The sequence below is a fragment of the Miniopterus schreibersii genome (assembly GCF_964146895.1).
Source record: "Miniopterus schreibersii genome assembly, chromosome: 2".
Taxonomy (NCBI): Eukaryota; Metazoa; Chordata; class Mammalia; order Chiroptera; family Miniopteridae; genus Miniopterus; species Miniopterus schreibersii.
Genome location: NC_138102.1, coordinates 88,268,868 through 88,291,488, shown reverse-complemented (window position 1 = coordinate 88,291,488; position 22,621 = coordinate 88,268,868). Strand labels below are relative to the sequence as shown.

The 22,621-nt window shown below is 35.9% G+C and overlaps 1 protein-coding gene across 1 annotated transcript in view; it reads left to right on the top strand.

Moving 5' to 3' along the window:
- The window catches only part of FREM2 (FRAS1 related extracellular matrix 2), a 287,618-nt gene extending 267,336 nt beyond the window's left edge, over nt 1–20,282 (top strand). Inside the window, exons 18-24 of the mRNA XM_081128339.1 lie at nt 826–930; nt 2,292–2,419; nt 2,509–2,643; nt 3,367–3,493; nt 4,350–4,537; nt 17,395–17,541; nt 18,777–20,282. Of these exons, the coding sequence (XP_080984465.1) occupies nt 826–930; nt 2,292–2,419; nt 2,509–2,643; nt 3,367–3,493; nt 4,350–4,537; nt 17,395–17,541; nt 18,777–19,280 (1,334 nt within the window). The 3' untranslated portion in view covers nt 19,281–20,282. The remainder of the gene's footprint in view (nt 1–825; nt 931–2,291; nt 2,420–2,508; nt 2,644–3,366; nt 3,494–4,349; nt 4,538–17,394; nt 17,542–18,776) is intronic.
- The last annotated feature ends 2,339 nt before the right edge of the window (nt 20,283–22,621 follow it).

The window sequence follows — 22,621 nt, the reverse complement described above, 5'->3', positions numbered from 1 at the left end:
TCTTCTGATAGACTAGATTTCTAATATTCTTTCTCTTTTAAAATTTTATTATTCTTTGATACTTCAGCAGAATGCTTTGGAATAATGGTGGTAAGTGCCACTAACGACTGGGTCCATAAGCGTCTACAAAATTTTTGTTTCAATCTTTATGTCAGAATCATAATTCAAAATCCACAAGCATAAAGCTAATGAATCCATTAGTAGAATTAGTGCTGTTTCCTTTTAGGCATATACTTCCATCTGGTTCCATGTGTGTCTCAGCACCATGCCTGCATTATTCCTTATGAGCCAAAGAGAAAATACTGTTAATAGTTAATCTCAAAATCTTCTGTCTTAAACAAATTAAAATTACCTGAAAGCCATGTGTAAGGCAATATGTTCATCCTGAACAGTTATTCTAGATTATTTGATATATTTTAAATCCATATTTTGTCTTCTGCCTCTCCTATCACTCAGAATTCTTCTGATAATACCCTTTGGCTAGAATGCTTAAAGATGAGGTAAATCTGCCCAGCCAGTGTGGCTCAGTTGGTTGAGTGTTAGCCCATGTACCAGTAGGTCTCTGGTTCAATTCGCAGTCAGGGCACATGCCTGAGTTGTGGGCTTAGTCTTCAGTATGGGGCATGCAAGAAGCAGCAGATCGATATTTCTCTCTCATCAATGTTTCCATCTCTCTCTTTCTTTTCCTTTCTCTCTTTGAAATCAATAAAAATGTATTCAAAAAAAAAAGATGAGGTGAATATGAATTCATTTTTGGAAGAAATCCTGTACATTAGCAGTACCTGGTCACCAGCATTTTTACTCTTGTACACTATCCCATTGTAGGTTCTCTGTATCCAACCAGCATGCGCATTGCTGAAGAAGGCTGCTTGGTTGTGAACTTCAAAACAGAAGCTAAATTCCATGGCTTGTTTGTGCTGTCACACCCTGGTAAGTCCCACTACTCATTAATAGCCACTCCCAATACCAAAAGGGTAGTTTTTCCATATTCACATATTTCAGCATGCTTCCTTATGAGCTTTGAAGCCCTTAATTTTAAATGGATTGCATAAGTGCAATCATTTATATGAAGGCTTGATAATTGTTTAGCTACATCTCATAATCTACAAAATCATCATTATCTATGTAGATTTGTAGAGAAAATTCAAAATGATTAAAGTAAATTTAAAAGGAAACTCTACTGAGTTTATTTAAATGAAGTTTTCCTTAAAGAGTGTAGCAACAACAATCCCCTTTTCTACTCCAATTCCATTGTACAAAGATAATCGAATTATAATTTATTTGTTCAACAAAGATTTCTCTGTTCACAACTGTTTTCTGGGTACAGTAAAAAACTTTTATAATAGAGCCAGAAGTATTACTTCACTATTGTACTTAAGTTTCAGGCATATTACCTTTAACTATTGGCTATGTAATTTACTAACTGATGGACTGTGATTTGAATATCAATAAGGTAGCAGTCACTAAAGTCCCATGTCAAAGCTTTTTTTTTAATAAAAGGGAAATTTCATTAGAAATGTTTTTTTATTTGACTCTCTATTTTACTAAAATGGTTTGTTTATTTTACTGGTGTGCTAAGTGATGCCAGATTGGTAGGTGAAAATAGTTCCCTCACTTTCTTCTATGTCCTTCTTTTTCTAGGTGGGAACTCTAAACAAAGGAGAGAATAGGGCTGAAAATTCAGGAACAGAAAAAGTGTTCATTGTATTTTTATGAGACTGAGCTACAAGAAGTACAGAACCGAAAGAAAAAAACACATTTATCTTTACTGTAATTGACAGTTCTGGAAAATAAGGATTTCCTAGCCTTTATAGTTCCTGTCCACATGTCTACCTTTCTAATAAACTGAATCTTTGTTTAGACATGATTATAGGCAATCTAATTAAAATTTGATTCCATACATAAATTGGGTTTTCCCAGCTATGTGGATGCTAATAGACTGAGAAGTTCAGCTAATAACTTTGGTGCACAATAAATGCATTCACATGGGGATTTATTACACTGCTTTGCCTCCCTGGAAAGTAGCCTTCAGCATTTCTGCACAAGTATCTTTTGACAGAATTATACAGTGGACAAAGCACTGAATTAGGAATCAGAAGGTACACAACCTAGCTGTGTGATCTTGGGAGAGTCACACAGTTTCTCTGTCTGCAAAATGAGAATTATCAACCCTGCTACTTTGTAGGCTTATTATAAAAATAAAAACAAATAATGTATTATAAAGTACTTTGCAAACTCTAAACTGTTGTACACCCTTTACCATACTATTATTGTTATTGGCACTTTTCTAGGATCCTTCAAAAGCTCAATGATCACGTCAGCTGATCATCCAGGACTGACTTTTTCTCTGCGCCTAATAAGAAGTGAACCAACCTATAACCAGCCAGTCCAGCAATGGAGCTTTGTCTCTGATTTTGCAGTAAGTGACTAAGGCTCTTATTTAATTTTCCTTTTCTGTTACCTCTGATTGCACCTCAGATTTTTAAATGCCCTCTCTTCTCCTCAAAGGTGCGTGACTACTCAGGAACCTATACTGTAAAACTACTGCCATGCACTACTCCATTGCATCAGGATTACCACCTGCCAGTCACCTGCAACCCCAGAGAACCTATCACCTTTGACCTTGACATCCGATTCCAACAGGTATGTTTCATAGGATTATTTTCCCATGACTTGTAGAATCCCACTTTATTAGTTTGGTTTACTTTTATCAGTTAAAAAAAAAAAATCACACAGTGACTTTAATTCCTGCATCCTGGGAAAAAAAGAAGTCAGACAGGTAGGAAGTAAGGGAGGAAAAAAGGAGGAAAGAATTGCTCTTTTTCAGTTGTTGGTTCAGCATGTAAAATCTATAATTTAAGAGTATGTAAGGATTATTATTTTTCTTAACTCTTTTGGAGTTTGCTGCCTTAGAGATTTGAGAATTTTCCCTAGAGTTCTGCATTTCTTCATCTTGTTCTTGATCTTCAAGAATAAATATTATGTAGTTTATGCCATATATTAAAGTACCTAATTTCCATATATTAAAAGAAATATGAAGGCACTTTTTGTCTAAGAATTGATACTAAATGTTTGTCTGCCACTGACCATGATGTTTATAAGTCCTTTACATACCCCAATAAACCAATGGAAATGAGCTCAGGCAACGCTATTTAGTCTCATTCCAAAAATGACTTAACCTGGCCAGTTTTGCCTTCTCAAGGACAAAACCAATGTTACAATTCCCTAAGTTCATTTGGTTGGACCTAAAAATGATAGTATTGTGTTTAGTATTTTACATATCAGTGTGTGTATATGTGAATAATGTGTTTGTGCATAATCAAAACAATTAACAGCACCTAAAAGGGTTTTTCCACTCGGTTTTAGGTCAGTGATCCAGTGGCGGCTGAGTTTAGCTTGAACACCCAAATGTACCTGCTATCCAAGAAGAGTCTCTGGTTGTCTGATGGATCCATGGGGTTTGGGCATGAGAGTGATGTTGCTTTTGCAGAAGGTATCCTTTACAAATGAGAGGCCCTGCTCTGTATGCTATACACTGTATCTGTTGTGTTTTGCTTTGTTAGAATTGTGTTTAAGGCGAAAAATTATAACTTCTTATATGGTTTTAAGAATAATACTGGGTCTTAATCACTGTGGCCAGGCTGGAATTAGGTATATGTTACTGAATGATTTTATTTCTGGAGAATTAATCTGTATTTTCCTTATCTGAGATTTTTGGAATAAGTCTGGATTTTATTTTTTCTTGAATGTATTTTCAAGTTTTACAAACTCAAATACTGCAGCTACATGAAATTGTAAATGCCTAATGGACCAGCATTGTGACTTTCTTGTTCAGTGGTGTATTCTTAGCACCTTGCCAAATTTCTAGCACATATGGTAGGAGTTGAGTAATGACCGTGAAATAGATGTTTGACTACCAGGGAATTTTCTTAAACCCTTTTTCACAATCAGTTAAAATTAATTCAAATTTTTATTGATTTTTTTAGTGCTATTCTATAATGTATTAGTCTGCATCTTTCCAACTAATTTATTTATGTAAACTAGACTTTAACCACATGGGATATTATGGAGGTTAAGTTATAGGCCAAGGCTTGAGGTTATTCCACTACTGACTGAACATGTGAGGGTCAATACATATACAGTCACTTGTGGTCATTCTGCAGATTTGTCATATCTACGGCCTAGGAGTGAACCAGATTCTAAAGGTAACACTAAAAAGTCTTCTACATTTGATGTCACATTAAGAAGAGAATTTTCTCTAGTGTCATTATTGTCACAAATAGTTTGCAGTGTCACATAGACACACCTTATCACATAACAGAAATAACATTTCTGCATCTCTGTTTCAGGTGACATTATTTATGGTCGTGTCATGGTAGATCCTGTCCAGAATCTAGGTGGTTCCTTTTACTGCAGTATTGAGAAGGTGTTCCTATGCACTGGAGCTGATGGCTATGTTCCAAAGTACAGTCCGAAGAATGCAGAATATGGCTGCTTAGCTGATTCTACTTCACTCTTATACAGATTTAAAATTGTGGTAAGTGTGGACTTCAGTCAATATGGAGTAGGCAAATGCTATGCTCACCTCTTCCCATGACCACATCAAAATTAAAACTAAATTATAGAATACCCTTGAGAACCACCTGAAGACTAGCTTTAAAAAACTACTATAACTAAGAACATAAAGAAGAAGCCACATTGAGACTGATAGGAGTGGTTGAAAAGCAAAGTGGGCTGATCCTAGACCCATGGGTAGCAGTTAAGAATAGGAAAAGGTATCTTAGCTGTACAGGTTCCCCTAGAGGAGCAAGAGGTGCCAGCCCCACACTAGGATCACCAGCCCAGAGCACCAGTTTTGAAAGAATGAGTCCCCACAACATATGGCTATGAAAATCAGCAGGGTTTTCTTCCAGGTGAGACAGAGGGTTGCTGTAGACCCTCTTAAGGTATCCACTTGCTCACACTCATGCTATGCTCCAGTGAAGGGACAGTAGATCTAAAAGTTCCAGGGACATACGGGAAATGTGTAGCTTCATGGCAAAGGCTGGAGAAGCAAATCTGTTCAAGACTGAAATGCTGTCAGGCATCACTGTACTTTTGTCGATCCCTTCTTCCACACAGCCATCAGGTTCAGGGTGGCACCAAATCTGAGTCTCCATTAACCTGGCTAACACCTCTTTCCCCACCCTGGTGATTCCTTGAGACCCTACCCTATCCAACTCACACACCAGGCTTGAACTTCTTTCAGCACCTATTCAACCCAAATGGCTGTCCTTGGACCATGATGTAAATGTTCCTAAAATCTCTCAAAGATCCACAAACTCCCAAGAGCAGAAGCTAGCTTGGGCATGTCCTGTACCACTTGATAAACAGCCCCAAGCCCAGTACTAGTGGCAGTTAGCCTTTGTTCACAACATAGCCTCTCCCAGGTGTCCCCACACCCAGGACAGGCAGCAACAAATTACAAATCACTTTGTAACTCCTACCAGGTGGCCCCAGAATGGACACAGAAAATGGCTGATCTTGGCCTGTACCAGAGCCCCTCCCAAGAGTCCCCAGAATCACACTCAGAGCACAACCCAATTAACTCCACAAATGACAAATGCAAATGGTGGACTAGGCAGGCACCAGAGCCCTGCTAATGGGAATCTCACTCTGTAGGGTAAGCCCCTGAACAACAGTTCATCCACTGTAGTCATGGCCAGTCCTTACAGACAGTCAGCCTGAGGGTGTATCTTACCCACCAATGTGCCAATAGCGATCAAAACTCAGTTACAACAGGAAAGCATATACAACTCACAAAAGAGAGAGCCTGGAGCACCCAGCTCAAGCGACCAGGCTGACTGTGGCACAGGACACCTACTGCATTAAGACACTCACTCTGCCAAGAATGGGAGACATAGCATATATACCTAATACATAGAAACAAACATAGGGAAAGCATCTAAAAGGAGACAAAGAAACATTTCCTGAATGAAAGAACAGCAAAATTCCAGAAAAAGAACTAAACAAAATGGAGCAATCTACCAGATACAAAATTCAAAATACTAATTATAAAGATGTTCAATGAATTTAGAGAAAAATAATGAACTCAGTGAAAACTTATACAAGACCAAAATTATAAAAAATAACCAGCCACAAATAATATAATAACTGAAATGAAGAATACAGTAGATAGAATCAACAGCAGACTAGATGAAGGAGAAGATCAAATTAGCAATCTGGGGGGGAAATAGCAGAAACCACTCAATTGGAACAGCAAAAAAAATTTAAAAATGAGGATAGCTTAAAGGGTCTCTGGGACAACATAAAGTGTACCAACATTTTCGTCAGAGGGGTACCAAAAGGAGAAGAGAATGAGCAAGAGATTGAAAACCTACTTGAAGAAATAATGATGGAAATCTTCTCTAACTTAGCCAAGGAAATAAACATACAAGTTCACAAAGAGTAGAGAGTCCCAAACAAGATAACCCACAAAGGGCACACCAAGATACATCATAATTCAAATGCAATGTTTAAAGACAAAGAGAAGATCTGAAAAGCAACAAGAGAAAAGTAGCTAGTTAAGTACAAGAATGCTCCCATAAGAATGTGAGCTGATTTTTCAACAGAAACCTTGCAGGCCAGAAGGAAGAGGCACGAAATATTCAGAGTGATGAAAAGCAAAGTCCTATAACCAAGATTACTCTACCCAGCAAGGCTATCATTAAAAATTGAAAGAGAGATAAAGAGCTTCCCAGACAAGAAAAAGCTAAAACAGTATTTCACCATCAAACATTACAAGAAATGTTAAAGGAACTTCTTTAAGAAGAAAAAAAATCAAAAATGTGAATAAGAAAATAGAGCAAAGATAAAATATTCTCACTGACAAAGGCAAATCATAGTAAAAGCAGTGGATTGACCAACCATAAAGCTAGTACAAAGGTTAAAAGGCAAAAGTAGGAAGATTATCTGTAATTACACAACAGTAAATTAAGGTATGCACAAACATACGGCGGGGGGTGGAGAAAATAGTAATAAATAAGGACAAAAACAAATGTAGAGGGTGTGAGTAAAAATGATAATGACTTTAGAATGTTTGAACTTAAGTAACCATCAACATAAAATAGAATGCTATAAAGAAAACTTTGTATATATAAATCACATGGTAACCATAAACCAAAAATTTACAAGTGATATACAAGAAATAGAGAGAAAAGAATCCAAGCGTAATGCTACAAAAAGTAGTCTTCAACATACAAGAGAAGTGAACAAGAAAATCAGAAAAGAACAGAGAACTACAAAATCAATCAGAAAGCAATAAAATGGCAATGAACATACCTATCAATAATTACTTTAAATGAAAATGAAATAAAAAGACATAAGGCAGCCAAACCCATAAGAAAACAAGATACATACAGTTTTGGTCAAGATGGCAGAATAGTTAAATGCTATGCTCTTCTTTTCCAATGACCACATCAAAATTACAACTAAATTAAAGACCAACCATCGCTGACAACCTTCTGAAGACTCACTGAACAGAAGTACTACAACTAAGGATGTACAGAAGGCATCACATCGAGACTGGTAAGAGACACAAAATGGGCTGGTTCCACACCCATGTGTGGCAGTTAAGAATTTAGAGGTTATCTTGATGTGGAGACCCCCTCTGAGGAGCAGAGTGTCCAGCTCCACACTGGGGACCCCAGCCCAGAATTCTAATACCAGGAAGAGAAGTCCCCATAACTTCTGGATGTGAAAACCAACAGGGATTGTATCTGAGTGAGATGGAGAGCTGTTGGAGTCTCTGGCATACCTCTTAAAGGGTTTGTGTATGGACTTGCCTACTGACCCACTCATTCTGAGCTCCAGTGTTGGGGAAGGAGCTTAAAAATTGCCAAGGACATATTGAGAACTGAATTGCCTGGCTTCCAGGTCGAGGGCTGGAAGGGAAGCTGGAAGGCATCATTGATCCTTTGTTGAGCCCTTTCTCCACAAAGCTGGCAACCAGATGTCATTGTTCCCTTGTTGAGCCCTCCCTCCAGCCAACCTCAGGCTCAGGAGGCACCAAGCCTGAGTCTCCATCAACCTGACTAATATCATTCACTTGTCCCAGTGACTTTCTGAGACCCATCCCACCCAGCTTGTCGACCAATCTATGCCTATTCTAGCAGCTTTTCAATACAAACAGTCTTTCTCAGCTCATGCTGCAGACTTTCCTAAAATCTCTCAAAGGTCCACAAACCCCCAAACTAGCAGTATCTGGCCTTGGCATGCACCTAGCCATTTGCTAAGTGGCCCCAAGTCCAGCATTAATTACCATAGGCCTTGGGTCACAGCTTAGCCTCTCTCAGGAGCCTCTAAGTTGAACACAAGTAACAACCATCTGCATACCACTTTGTAACTCCTACTAGGTGGCCCCAGCCAAGCACAGGCAGTAGCTGACACTGGCCTGTATACCAGAGCATGTCATACAGGCCCCAGAACCAACATACCCAGTGGCCAGCTTCAGACTACACCACAGCACCACCCAACTACCTCTACAAGACACTAACAAAAGGTGGATTTGGCAGGCATCAGAGCACCATAGCACCACCCAACTACCTCTACAAGACACTAACAAAGGGTGGATTTGGCAGGCATCAGAGCCCCACTAAAGCAAACCCTGTTTCATGGGTCAGCACAACAGTTTGTCCACATAGGTTACAGCCATTCCTTACAGCCAATCAGCCTGACGGTCAGTCTCACCCACTGATGAGCCAACAGCAATCAAAGCTCAAATGCAACAGGAGGGCACAAACAAGCCACATAAGGGATACCTGTGGAGCACCTGCCACAGGTAATCATGAAGACTGCGGAGCCCCACAGGACACCTACTACATAAAACCACTCTACCAGGACCAAAGAACATAGCAGAACTACCTAATTTATAGAAACAAACATAGGGAGGCAGCCAAAATAAGGACACAAAGAAACATGTCCCCAGTGATAAACAGGACAAAACTCCAGAAAATAAAAACACCAAACAAAATGGTGACAGGCAATATACCAGCTGCAGAGTTCAAAACATAGCTTAGAGGCATGCTGAATGAACTTAGGGGAAGAGTAAATTAACTCAGTGAGAACTTACACAAAGAAAAAAAAAACCATAGAAAAATAACAGTCAGAAATAACTACAATAACTGAAATGAAGACTACATGAGAGGAAATCAACAGATTAGATGAAGCAGAGGATGGAATCAGCAATTTGGAAGACAAGGTAGTGGAAAACAACCAATTTTTTTAAAAAAAGAAGAATCAAACAAATAAGGATAGTTTAAGAGTCCTCTGGGACAAAATCTAGCTAGCATAGCAACTTTCACATCATAGGGGTACCAGCAGGAGGAGAGAGAGCAAAGAATTGAAAACCTATTTGAAGAAATAATGATGGGAAACTTCCTAAACATGGTCAAGAATATAGACATATAAGTCCAAGAACCAAAGAGAGTCCCAAACAAGGTGAACCTAAAGAAGCCCACACCAAGACACATCATAATTAAAACAGCCAAGGTTAAAGACTAAGAGAAAATCTTAAAAGCAGCAAGAGAAAAGCAGTTAGTTACCTACAGGGAGATCTTATAAGACTCAACTGATTTTTCAACAGAAACTGCATGCCACAGGGGATTGGCACAAAATAGTAAAAGTGATGAAAAGTGAACCTACAACCAAGATTACACTACCCAGCAAGGATATCAATTAGATTTCAAGGAAAGATAAAGAGCTTTTCAGACACAAAAAAGATAAAAGACTTCCAGTATTACCAAGAATGTTAAATGGACTTCTAGAAGAAGAAGAAGAAAAAGAAGGAGAAGGAGGAGGAGGAGGAGGAGAAAGGAGAGCAGGAGAAAAAGAAGAGAACAAAAGAAGAAAATAGACATCAAAAATATGAATAATAAAATATCAATAACTACATATCTATCAACAATTACTTTAAATGTAAATGGGTCAAATGCACCAATCTATAGATATAGGGTGGGTGAGTGGATAAGAAAACATTTTCTAAAGACATTAACAAGCAAATGCAAATACAATTTGAGCCAGCAATTTTCTTCTAGGACTTTGTTTTATATTTCAATGGGATATGTAGAATTTTTGTTGCAATATTGTGTTAGAAAAATATTGAAAATTATCCTCATATTGATCATCAGGAGAATAGTAAAGAAGTGATAGATGATAGAAAACACACCGCAGCTACACAAACATGAAGAAATCAGTTATTGATATAGTACATTTTCTAATATGTATTGTTAAGTGAAAGCAGCAAAGTTAAGCATGTTTAATGTTACCATTTGTGTAAAGAAAAAAGAGGAATATTTTGCTTACATAGGTATAAAATGCAAGTGGAAAGAATGGGAGATAATTTAAAATATCAGTTTCATCTGGAGAAGAAAAATGTTGGTAAGGAGACACAAATTTTCAGTTTTTCTTCTTATATCCCTTACTGTTCGAACATGTGGGTTTTGACCCATTCAAAACATATTTTGTTTCATAAGTAGTAGAATAAGTGAAAATTAACTGAGAAATCAAATGAACAATGATCTAAAGAAGAATGAATGAATGAATGAATCAATCAATCAATAAATGCATCAATAGACAGTGTGGCTGAGTGGATCAGAAAACCACATCCAAATACATGCTGCCTTCAAGAGACCCACTTCAGATCAAAGATATACACAGACTGAAAGTAAAGGAATGAAAAAAGAATATTTCATGCAAATGGGCACACGCACAAAAATATGCTGGGGTAGTAGTACTTAGACAAAATAGACTTTAAAACAAAGGCTGTAACAAGAGGTAAAGAAGGACCTAGCAATTTCACTTCTTAGTATTTATCCAAAGAAACCCAAAACACCAATTTGAAAAGACATATGCATGCCTATAGTTATTGCAGCATTGTTTACAATAGCCAAGATATGCAAGCAACCTAAGTGTCCATTGATAGACAAATTAAAAAAGAAGAAGCGATACTTATATACAAGGGAATGTTACTTAGCCATAAAAAAAACCCTGAAATCCTACCATTTGTAACAACATGAATGGACCTAGAAGGTATAATGCTAATTATCTAAATAAACTGAACAAAATAAACTGATGAACAAAATAGATCCAGAGACATGGAAGCATGGAACAGACTGACGAATCTCAGAGGGCAGGGGGGGAGGCAAGGGGTGGGAAGAGATTAACTAAAGAACTTATATGCATATATGCACAACCCCTGGACACAAACAATAGTGTAGTGAAGGCCTGGGGTAGGGGCAGGGGTGGGGTAGAGGAGGTTGGGGGGGGGGAGGAGATATCTGTAATACTTTCAACAATAGATTTTTTTAAAATAAAAATGTTTGCAGAGAGATACAAATACCATATGATTTCACTTATATATGGAATCTAAAGAACAAACTATATGAACAAACAAAACAGAAACAAACTCATTGATACAGAAAAAATTTTGATGGTTTACAGATGGGAGGGGTGTTTGGGGGATGGGTAAAAAAGGGGGAAAGGATTAAGGTGCATACATTGCCAGTTATAAAAACAAGCATGGGGATGTAAAGTACAACATAGGGAATAAAGTACAATATAGTAAATAATATTGTAATATCTATGTCATGCATGTCAGATGGGCACTAGACTTATTGGGGTGATCACTTCATAAGTTATATACAGGATAGAGCAAAAGTAGGTTGTAAAACACAGAGTTTATTCTAGCTATTATTATTCATTGTATTCTTTTCCATATGAACAACTGTAAACCTACTTTTGCTCCACACCATAAATGTCTAATCACTATGTTGTATGCCTGAAACAAATATATTTTATGTCAACTGTAATGGAAAAGAAAAAAATATATTTTTCATTATTTTCTTAAAATTTATCTTTATTGTTGAAAGTATTACAGGTGTCCCTGCTTTTCCCCCATTGGTCCCTTTATTTTTAAATAAAAGACCCATACATACATGTGCAACCAACAAGAGACATACTACAAATCAAAAGACACACACAGACTGAAAGTAAAGGGATGGAAAAAGATATTTCATGCTAATGAAAATAAAAAGAAATCATGTGGTAGAAATACTTACATCACACAAAATAGGCCTTACAACAAGAGCTATGACAAGAGACAAAGATGGGCAATTTGTAATGATAAAGCGATCAAACCAGAAAGAGGATATATTTTTGTAAACATCTACTCACCCAGTGTAGGAGCACTAAATATATAAAGCAAATATTGATGGACATAAAGGGAGCAATCAGCAGTAATTCAGTAATAGTAGGGGACTTTAATGGCCCTTTTACATCAATGAATAGATCACCCAGACAGAAGATCAGCAAAGAAATACATGTCTTAAAAAACACATTAGAGCAGATGACCTTAATAGATATTTTTAGAACTTTGCTATCCAACGAAGCAGAATATGTATTCTTTTCTAGAGTACATGGAACATTTTTCAGGACAGACCACATGTTAGGCCACAAAACAAGTCTTAATAAACTTAAGAAGATGAAAATCATATCAAGCATCTTTTTCAATCACAATGCTGTGAAACTAGAAATCAGATACAAGAAAAAATCAGAATATTGCACAAACAGGTGATCAAATAATTAACTACTAAACAATGAATGGGTTAGCAATGAAGTCAAGGAAAAAGTCCAAAGAGACCTTGAGACAAATGAAAATGAAAACACAATGAACCAAAACCTATCTGATAGAGCCAAAGCAGTTCTAAATAGGAAATTCATAGCAATATTGTCCCACCTCAAGAAGCAAACAAAATCTCAAATAAAATATCTAACCTTACACCTAAAGGAATTAGAAAAAGAACAAAATGGGTAGAATGAAGGAATAAATATCAGAGTGAAAATAAATGAAATAGCATCCAAAAAATAATACAAAAGATCAATGAAACTAAGAGCTGTTTTTTGAAAACATAGCAAAATTGATATAACTTTAGCCAGACACGTAAAGAAAAAAAGAGAAAGAAAGCAAATAAGTAAAATTAGAAATAAAAGAGAAATGACTACTTTCACCACAGAAATAGAAAAGATTATAAGAAAATATGTCAAATAACTATATGCCATCAAATTGGACAATCTGGAAGAAATGGATAAATTTTTAAAAACATACAATCTTCAAAAACCAAATCAGGAAGAAACAGAAAATATGAACAGACTGATAACTACTAACAAAATAATAATTTTAAAAAACCCAACAAACAAATGTACTGGATCAGAGTTTCACAGATCCATTTTACCAAACATTCAAAAAAGAATTAACACATATTTTTCTTAAATTATTCCAAAAATATTGAAGATGAGGGAAGGACCTCAAGCCCATTTTATGAGGCCAGCTTTACTCTGATTCCAAAACCAAATAAAGACATTAGAAATTATGAAAAATGTAAACCACTATCTCTGATGAACATAGACCTAAAAATTCTCAACAAAATATTAGCAAACTGAATTCAGTAATTCATTAAAAAGATTATACAACTTGATCAAATGGAATTTATTTCTGGGATGCAGTGTTGGTTCAATATCCACAAATCAATTAAAGTGATATACCACATAAACAAAATGAAGAATAAAAATTATGTGATCATGTCAATAGAGGCAGAAAAGCATTTGACAAAATCCAACATCCATTTATGATAAAAATTCTCAGCAAAGTGGAAATACAGAGTGCATACCTCAACAAAATAAAGGCCATACATGACAAATCCACAGCTAACATCACATTCAGTGGTGAAAAACTAAAAGCATTTTCTTTAAGATCAGAAACAAGACACAGATGTTTTCTCTCACCACTTTTACACAACTTAGTACAAGAAGCCTTAGTCATAGCAATCAGACAAGAAAAATAAATAAAAAGCATCCAAATTGGAAAGGCAGATGTAAAACTGTCATTATTTGCAGATGACATGATACTGTAGAGAGAGAATCCTAAAGAATACACACACGCACACACACACACACTCACACACACACTCACACACACATACACATAAAATGTGTTAGAACTAATTAATTTAAAGAAGTGGCAGGATACAAAATTTGTATTCAGAAATTAGTTGCATTTTTATATACCAAAAATGAACTATCAGAAAGAGAAATTAAAAAATAATCTTGCCCTGCTGGCGTAGCATCGAGCTATGATCCAGGAGATCTAGGTTCGATTCCCGGTAAGGGTGCATTTCCAGGTTGCAGGCTCGATCCCCAGTAGGGGCCGTGCAGGAGGCAGCCTATCAATGACTCGCTCATCATTGATGTTTCTGCCTCTCTCTCTCCCTCTCCTTTCCTCTCTCTGAAATCAATAAAGATATATTTTTAAAAAATAATAATAATCTTATTTCCAATCGCTTCAGGGGAAAAAAAAAGCAGAAATAAATTTAACCAAGGAGGTAAAAGACTTGTACTTGGAAAACTATGAGACAATGAAGAAAGAAACTGAAGAACACACATATGAATGGAAATATATACCATGCAAATTGATATTGTTAACTTGTCCATATTACCCAAAGCAACATACAGATTCAATTCAATTCTTGTCAGAATACCAATGGGATTTTTCAAAGAAGTAAAACAAATAATCCTAAAATTTTGTGTTGAACCACAAAAGACTGCAAATGGTCAAAGAAATTTGAGAAAGAACTAAGTTGGAGGTATCATGCTACCTGATATCAAACTATAATACAGTAAAAAAACATCATGCTACTGGCATAAAAACAGAAACATAGATCATTGTAACAGAATAGAGAGCCCAGATATAAATCCATGCCTATATGGTCAATTCATGACAAAGGAGGCAAGAATATACAATGAGTTAAAGATAGTCTATTCGATAAAGGGTGCTAGTAAAATTGGACAGATATATGGAAAAACATGAAAGTTGACCACTTTCTTATACATACACAAAAATAAACTCAAAATGGATTAAAGATTTAAATGTAAGACAAACCAGAAAAACTCCAAGAAGAAAATATAGGCAGTAAACTCTAACTTCACTCTTAGTAGTATTTTTTTATATGTCTCCTCATGTAGGGCAAACAAAAGAAAAATAAACAAATGGAACTACATCAAACTAAAAAGATTTTGCATAACAGAGGAAACCATCAACAAAATGAAAAGACAACCTACTGAACAGTATAATATATCCACAAACAACATATCCATTAAAGGGTTGATATTCAAAATATATAAGAAACTCAATAAAAACAACAACAAAAAAAACTCTGGTTGAAAAATTAGCAGATGACGTGAAAAGATATTTCTCCAAAGAAGACATGCATACGGCCAACAGGCACATCAAAATATGTTCAACATCAATAATCATCAGGGAAATGCAAATCAAAACCACAATGGGATACCACCTCATACCAGTTCAAATAACTATTATTAAAAATTCAACAAAACATGTATTGTCAAGGATGCAAACAAAAGGGAATCTTTGTGCACTGTTGATAAGACAGCAAATTGGTGCAGCCTCTATGGAAAACAATATCGAGGTGCCTCAAAAATTAAAAATAGAACTACCATATGACCCAGCAATTCGACTTCTGGGTATTTGTCTGAAGAAATCTAAAACTAATTAAAAATATATATGCACCCCTATATTTACTTCAGCATTATTTACAATAGCCAAGATATGAAAGGAATCTCTGTGTTCATCAATATGCAAATGGATAAAGTTGTAGTGCATATATACAATGAAATATGGAGACTGATGCAGCCACTACGGAAAAAAGTATGGAGTTTCCTCAAAAAATAAAAATGGAACTGCCATTTGACCAGTGATCCCACTTCTAGGAATATTCCCTAAGAAGCCTGAAACACCAATCAGAAAGAATATATGCACCCCTATGTTCAGAGCAGTGTTATCCACAAGAGCTAAGATCTGGAAACAGCCCAAGTGCCCATCAGTAGATAAGTGTATAAAAAAGATCTATTTTGAAAAAAAATTTTAAAAAATAAAACAAGATAAAAAATTTAAAAAAGATGTGGTACATTTACACAATGGAATACTATGCAACTGTAACAAAAGAAGGATTTTGTATTCTTTGAGACAGCATGGAGTGATGTGGAGAGTATTATGCTAAGCAAAATAAGCCAGTCAGAGAAAGACAAGTTATGCACAACCCATGGACAGACAGTGAGGTGAAGGCCTGGGGAGGGGGCAGTAGTGGGTAGAAGGGGTCAATGGGGGGAAAAGGAGGACATCTGTAATACTTTCAACAAAAAATTAATTTTAATAAACAAACAAACAAATAAATAAATAATGAAATTTTATCATTGCAACAACATGGATGGACCCAGAGGGTATTATGCTAAGTGAAATAAATCAGTCAGAGAAAGACAAAAACTGTATGGTTTTACTTAAATGTGGAATCTAAAAAAAACAAATACAAATGAACAAAATAATCAAAACAAAAACAGATTTATAGAAACGGAGACCAAAGGGATTGTTACTAAAAAAGAGAGTGTAGGAAGATGTGAAGGAGAATATAGTCAATAATATTGTGATAGGTTTATACAGTGACAGATCATTTCTAGAATTAGTGGGGTGATAACATTGTAAGGTATAGAAATGTTGAATCACTATATTGTACACCTGAAACTAACATAATGGATATAACATTGTATACCAAGAATATTTAAATATTTTTTTTCAAAAATGTCCAGAGGATCTGAATAGACAGTTCTGCAAAGAAGACATACAAATGGCCAATAGATATATGAAAAGATGCTCAAAGTCAATAATTATCAGAGAAATTATCAATAATTATCAGAGAAATGCAAATTAAAACCACAATGAGATATTGCTTCACACCTGTCAGAATGGTTATCATCAATAAATCAACTAACAACAAGTGTTGGTAAGGATGTGGAGAAACAGAAAAACTTATAGTACAGAGTACAAACTGATGGTTGCCAGATGGAAGGGGATTGAGGGGCTGGGTGAAAAAGTGAGGGGATTAAGAAGTGCAAATTGGCAGTTACAAAATAGTCACAGGGATATAAAGTACAGCATGGGAACATAATATTGTAATAGATACTAGACTTATGGGGGCAATCACTTTGTAACATAAATATCTAACAATTCTGCTGTACACCTGAAATTAATACAATATTGAATATCAACTGTCACTGAAAACTAATTTTTTTTAATCTGGGTAAGTGCTTTGACTCAAACAATGAACTAGGTTCATATTCAAAGTTAAGCATTTTTGTCTTATGCTTTAATACAATAGCATCTTTTCAAATGAAACTATATTATGACGTTTTATGGTTATTTGTACTTGTACAAAACTAAGAGGAAAACATTCTGAGCTTGCGAAAGTTGGCATTTTCTACAGCAATCTTTATTTTCCTTATTGCTTAAAGGACAAAGCTCAGCCAGAGACACAAACCACCAGTTTTGGAAATATCCTGTTTAATGCTAAACTGGCAGTGGATGACCCTGAAGCTATTCTCTTAGTGAATCAGCCTGGATCAGATGGATTTAAAGTGGACTCAACACCACTCTTTCAGGTGGGCCAATATCAAGCTCACTTACAATAGCTATGTAACCACATGCAAGTTACTTAACATTTAAATGCCTCAGACATCTCATTTGTAATGAGATATAATAATGCAGTAATAGCAATATTGCATTTGGCTCATGTGAACATTGAATAAAACATGTAAACCACAACCAACTCTACTGCACAACCAACATGGTGTGCATACCATAAACTCTATTATTATTTTTATTAATATATCATTATTTTTTTAAGTAAATGTGTAATGAAGATCCTTATTCAGCCCAGAATAAGTTGAAGTTTAATGGGTGGAAACTTCGCTTTCCTTATGCAAAATTTCCTTCCTGTTGACTTTTTATGACCATTTTTATTAGAGCAATTTTGTGTGAGCTGCTGGACTCAAACAAACAATGTGCACAGCACATAAATTTCTGCTCTCAAAAACTTTATAAACCAAGATAGAAAAATATCACCTATAGATAGACAGTAAAAACAGACACAGGTGACCATAACCACACTGAGCAGACAAATAAGGCACTCAGAGATGTGTTCATATTGTGAATCCTTGGAGAAACAAGTGCTCTTTTTAGAATATTTATTGAAAATTGTTCAGACAGAATGGGTTAGAGAAATGTGTTATCTTTATTCAACCTAAAGAGAGAATCTTCAGGAAGCACATTTGTTACTCTGAAGTAGAAGTATATATTTTTGTTTCTGTTATTACTGTTAACTGTGGAAGCATCTGACGTCTTCTAAATCCAAAAGGCATAAAAGAACCATCAGAAAATCCCTTCTTTTCAAGGCCCTGGAAAAACGGAAAATTTTTCTATGGTCTTATATGTAAATATGCAGCAAAACATACTAGAAAAGAGTCCTGAGGTCCAAAAAGTCTGAGTTCTAGTCCTGCCTTTGCCACTTACTAGTTGAGTGACATTGGGCAAGTTACTTAACTGTTATGTATTCTTAGTAAGTTAGACTGATATCTGAAGTTCTTTACAGCTCTGACATCCTGTGACCACAAGTCATAGATTACCAAATATTTACCAGCACATACTCCCTTAATTGTTGCACAAAATAATTTAGAGGGCTACAAAAAGCCTTGCACATACTACACATGCAACAATAGTAAGTGTGTTAACTTTGCAGACTAAATAAATTAGCATTTATTATCTCAGCCATTAATTTCTCTTGCAAATATATCAGGTTGGCATAGTTACAATTTTCTAACAGTGTTGTGTTTTTTAGGTCCCTCTGGGGCGAGAATGGTACATACACACAATTTACACGGTAAGATCAAAAGACAACACCAATAGAGGCATTGGCAAAAGAAGTGTGGAGTACCAGTATCATTCTGTAGTGAGTTCAGGGAAGCCCCAGACAACTACCAAGAACAGAAAGAAGAGGAATATCAGGAGCACACCCCCGCTGGTATGGGAAATTGGGGCTGAAAACAGCCGTGGAACAAACATTCAGCACATTTCCCTGGACCGAACCAACAAGAAGCAGGTCCCCAAAGGAAGAGTTCCTCCTGACAGCATCGTCCCCTGGGACCTCAGCAGTCCCATCTCTGAGGTCAGCCTGGTCATGGTCATGGGAAGCTTCGCAGTGGGATTACTCACCCTTGGCCTCATTGCCATTGTAGTAATGATGTGCAAGAGCAAGAGGAGGAAGGATGCCCCAAAGGGCTCAGGCAGCAGCAAGTCCAGGGTGGCCCCGCAGAGCTACCACAGTGATAGCTCAGAGGTTTGATGACCATGGGTGAAATTCAACATTTTCCTCAAGTGCCTCATACTTAAAACAATAGAAACCCAAATGCTTCTGTAAATGGCAGAGAATTGGGGACTTCTGTGATGAAGCTACTTAGAGGACCCAACTGTACTAATAAACTTTGACTTGAATTCTGTCTACTCTTTCATCCATCAGAGGAAAAATTCAGACCACAGACATCTTTCCTCTTGCCCAGAAAGCAACAACCATGTATTCACACGTACACAGAGCCACAAATGGACAGCAAGGAATGTACTTCTTGTTTTAGGCATTTTCTTTACACAGTGGAGATGAACTTATTCAAAGGTACTAATAGAGTCTCTGAGAAGATTCAAAGGCATCTATTGTATGAATCTTGGTGCAATTATCACATTGTTTCTTGGTTGTATAACATTGTATTACTAAAAAGGTTTTAATTGGTAGTCTGAGAGAATAATAAATTTACTGTTTATTATGACAAGTTTTCTAATAGGTGAAGACAGCATAGAATTATGACCAGGGATAACTCAACCCACAAATCACCTTTTCTACTACTTGGGAGGGAATAGAAGGAATAAATAAAGGGAAAGTAAATCACTAATTTGGATTTGCATTGTTTCTCATCCTCATCAGACCCTCCTTGTCTAATTTGCTTATTTAATTTTGAATTAAACTGAAGAATACATTAATTCCAAAAGAGATATTGAAGAGAAACTGCTCTGTTTTGGTAGAAAATGAAAAACAGTAGAGTTCTTGCATGATAATATACCTTATTGGTGCTCAATATTTGTGGAAAATGAGAGGGTGGGTGACATTTTGATGGCAAAAAAAGTGCCATAGAGTTAGAGTCACATTTACGAAACAACATTCTCTAAGAATTGAGCCTAGATATTTTCAGTATTATACCCACAAGTGATAATGAGAAACATCGTTATCTGGAGGAAGAAAGTAGTGTTTATTAACATCACATGTTTAACCAAAGTGTTCCTTATACATACTTTATAGAACAAAAAACAAACACAAAAACATTTTAACAGATGATACATGAGGTTAAACCTCAGAGTAGCATAATCACACAACCACTTCCAGAACTTTAATTGGCCACAGTACATTATATTAGCTCTCTAATCAGCATCTGCTTGAAACCATGGAACTCTCTGCAACTGCCATTCCAGAGATGGTCTTGGTGTGTTCAGCATCATCAGTCATGTTCTTCTTATATCCAAAAGGAAAATATCATTCTTTGGCATCTCTAGTTGAATCACTGATGCATTGTGGTCCCTCTCAGTATCTAAAAATATAATTTGTAACACTGTTTACAATGTTAAAAACCAAGGAACATGATTGAATGAGCTTGCTTGGCAGGATTCCCATTGTCTTTCTGAAAAATATGCTTTCACCAAATGGCAAAAATCTTGGTTTGAAAGGAAAAATGTCAGCAGTTTAATCACCAATCTTTGAAAAGCTAGTAAATGTATTAAAAGCAAAAATAAGGTCAGGGGGAAAAGAGCCATACCTAAAGACTAATCTTTCAGTATTGCCTGGAATCCCCTTTCACTTGAAGCCATAACCTGGCCACAGTGGACATCCTGGTAGAATGCACATTTTTAGAAGGCCAGCCTTCATTTAGGTCATAGAGGAATATTTGTCTGGTATCTGTGAACACCAAACATCTTTTGATTGAAAGAAAAAAAGTACCACTACAGTGGTACTAGGAGAGAGGTGAAAAGTATCTAATACTTGCCTCTCTTCTTTTGGGCAGCTCTGAACTTCACATTCAAAGTCTTTTTAAAAAATAGGCTAGACCAGCAATTTTCAACCAGTGTACTGCAGCAGGCACACTGGTGTGCCACAGAATTTTTAAAACATTCAATACCTATTTAGTCAGGGGCACTGACCACTTTCCCTTAGATTATCAAGTAAAAAAATGACAACAGTAAACACAATAGCTGCCAATGTGAATAAATAAAAATTATACTTATCTTTTGTCAGATTGGCAAAAAAAAAATATTTTTTGGTATGCTGCAGAATTTTAGTAATTAGGTTATATGTGCCATGAGATGAAAAAGGTTGAAAATTGCTGGAGTAGGCTATAGCCTCCTTCCACTGGGTAATTTACAAATATCATCTACCACTCAAAGGTTCCCCAAAGGACTTACATAAATAGAAAGTTCTATATAGCCCAGGAGCCCACTTACCAAATAAATGTTAATAATTTCTTAAAGATGATTAGCTACTTCTTTGGTTATCTCATAACTCGTATAGGAATGTCTGGGTTAAGCAGCTTCAAAGAGTGCTGAACTTTCTACTACTTAGCACTGTGTTTAATTTATGTGGACTCTTATTCTTAATTGAGACAAATACTCTCGATTGACCTAATGTTATTTTAGTAGTTAAGATGCTTCAGAGCCTGATTATCATGCAATCCTGGGGAGCCTATATCACTGAATAATCAGTGAAGCATCACTATAGGAATTCTGTTTTAAACTTTTGGACCAGGTTACTTTTATACCAAATTTCACTCTACAATGAGTTGTTCTATTGAGACTAATGTGTATGAATTAGAGAGCTTATAAACTACAGAACCTGTGTATCCTTTCCAAACAAAGAGAAGATCTTCCTCTCTGCACATCTCCTCCCTTTCTTTCCCCCTTTTCTCTTCTTCCTTCCTTTCCTCCCCTTGAAAAAAGAGAGTCTGTGGGAATAAGGTAGCTATAGCTGTCCTAAGTATAAAGTACTTGGATTTCTGTATCATTTTCTTAATATCTATTTACTTAATATGTGATTTAATATACATTAATAGTAAGAACTTTTTAGTGGAAAAAAGTTATCAGACAAAATGCTTCACTACTCAATAAAACAGACCCTTATTTTCTTTTTTAACTTTATTTTTCAATTACAGTTTACATTAAATATTATTTTATATGAGTTTCAGGTATACAGCATAGTGGTTAGGCAATCATTTTCTTTACAAAGTGATCCCTCGAACACTTTCAGTGCACACCTGTCACCATACATAGTTATTAAAAAATTATTGACTATTTTCCCTATGCCGTATTTACATCTCCAGACCCTTATTTTTAATTATTGTGATACTATCAGAACATACACATAGAATAACTTCTCATGGAGAACAGGATATATATAAATAATGATAACATCTTAGATACTCAGCTTCTGACCCTAGTTAAAACAAGGTCTTGTTGATATTGCATAGTAAGCCCAAAACTAAATATTAAGCACTAGTGACTCTCCTAGCATATGAACCACGAAGCGTTAGAACATGTAAGTACATTTTAATGCTGGTTTTATTTATTCCAGTTTATTTTCTTGGTTAACATCTA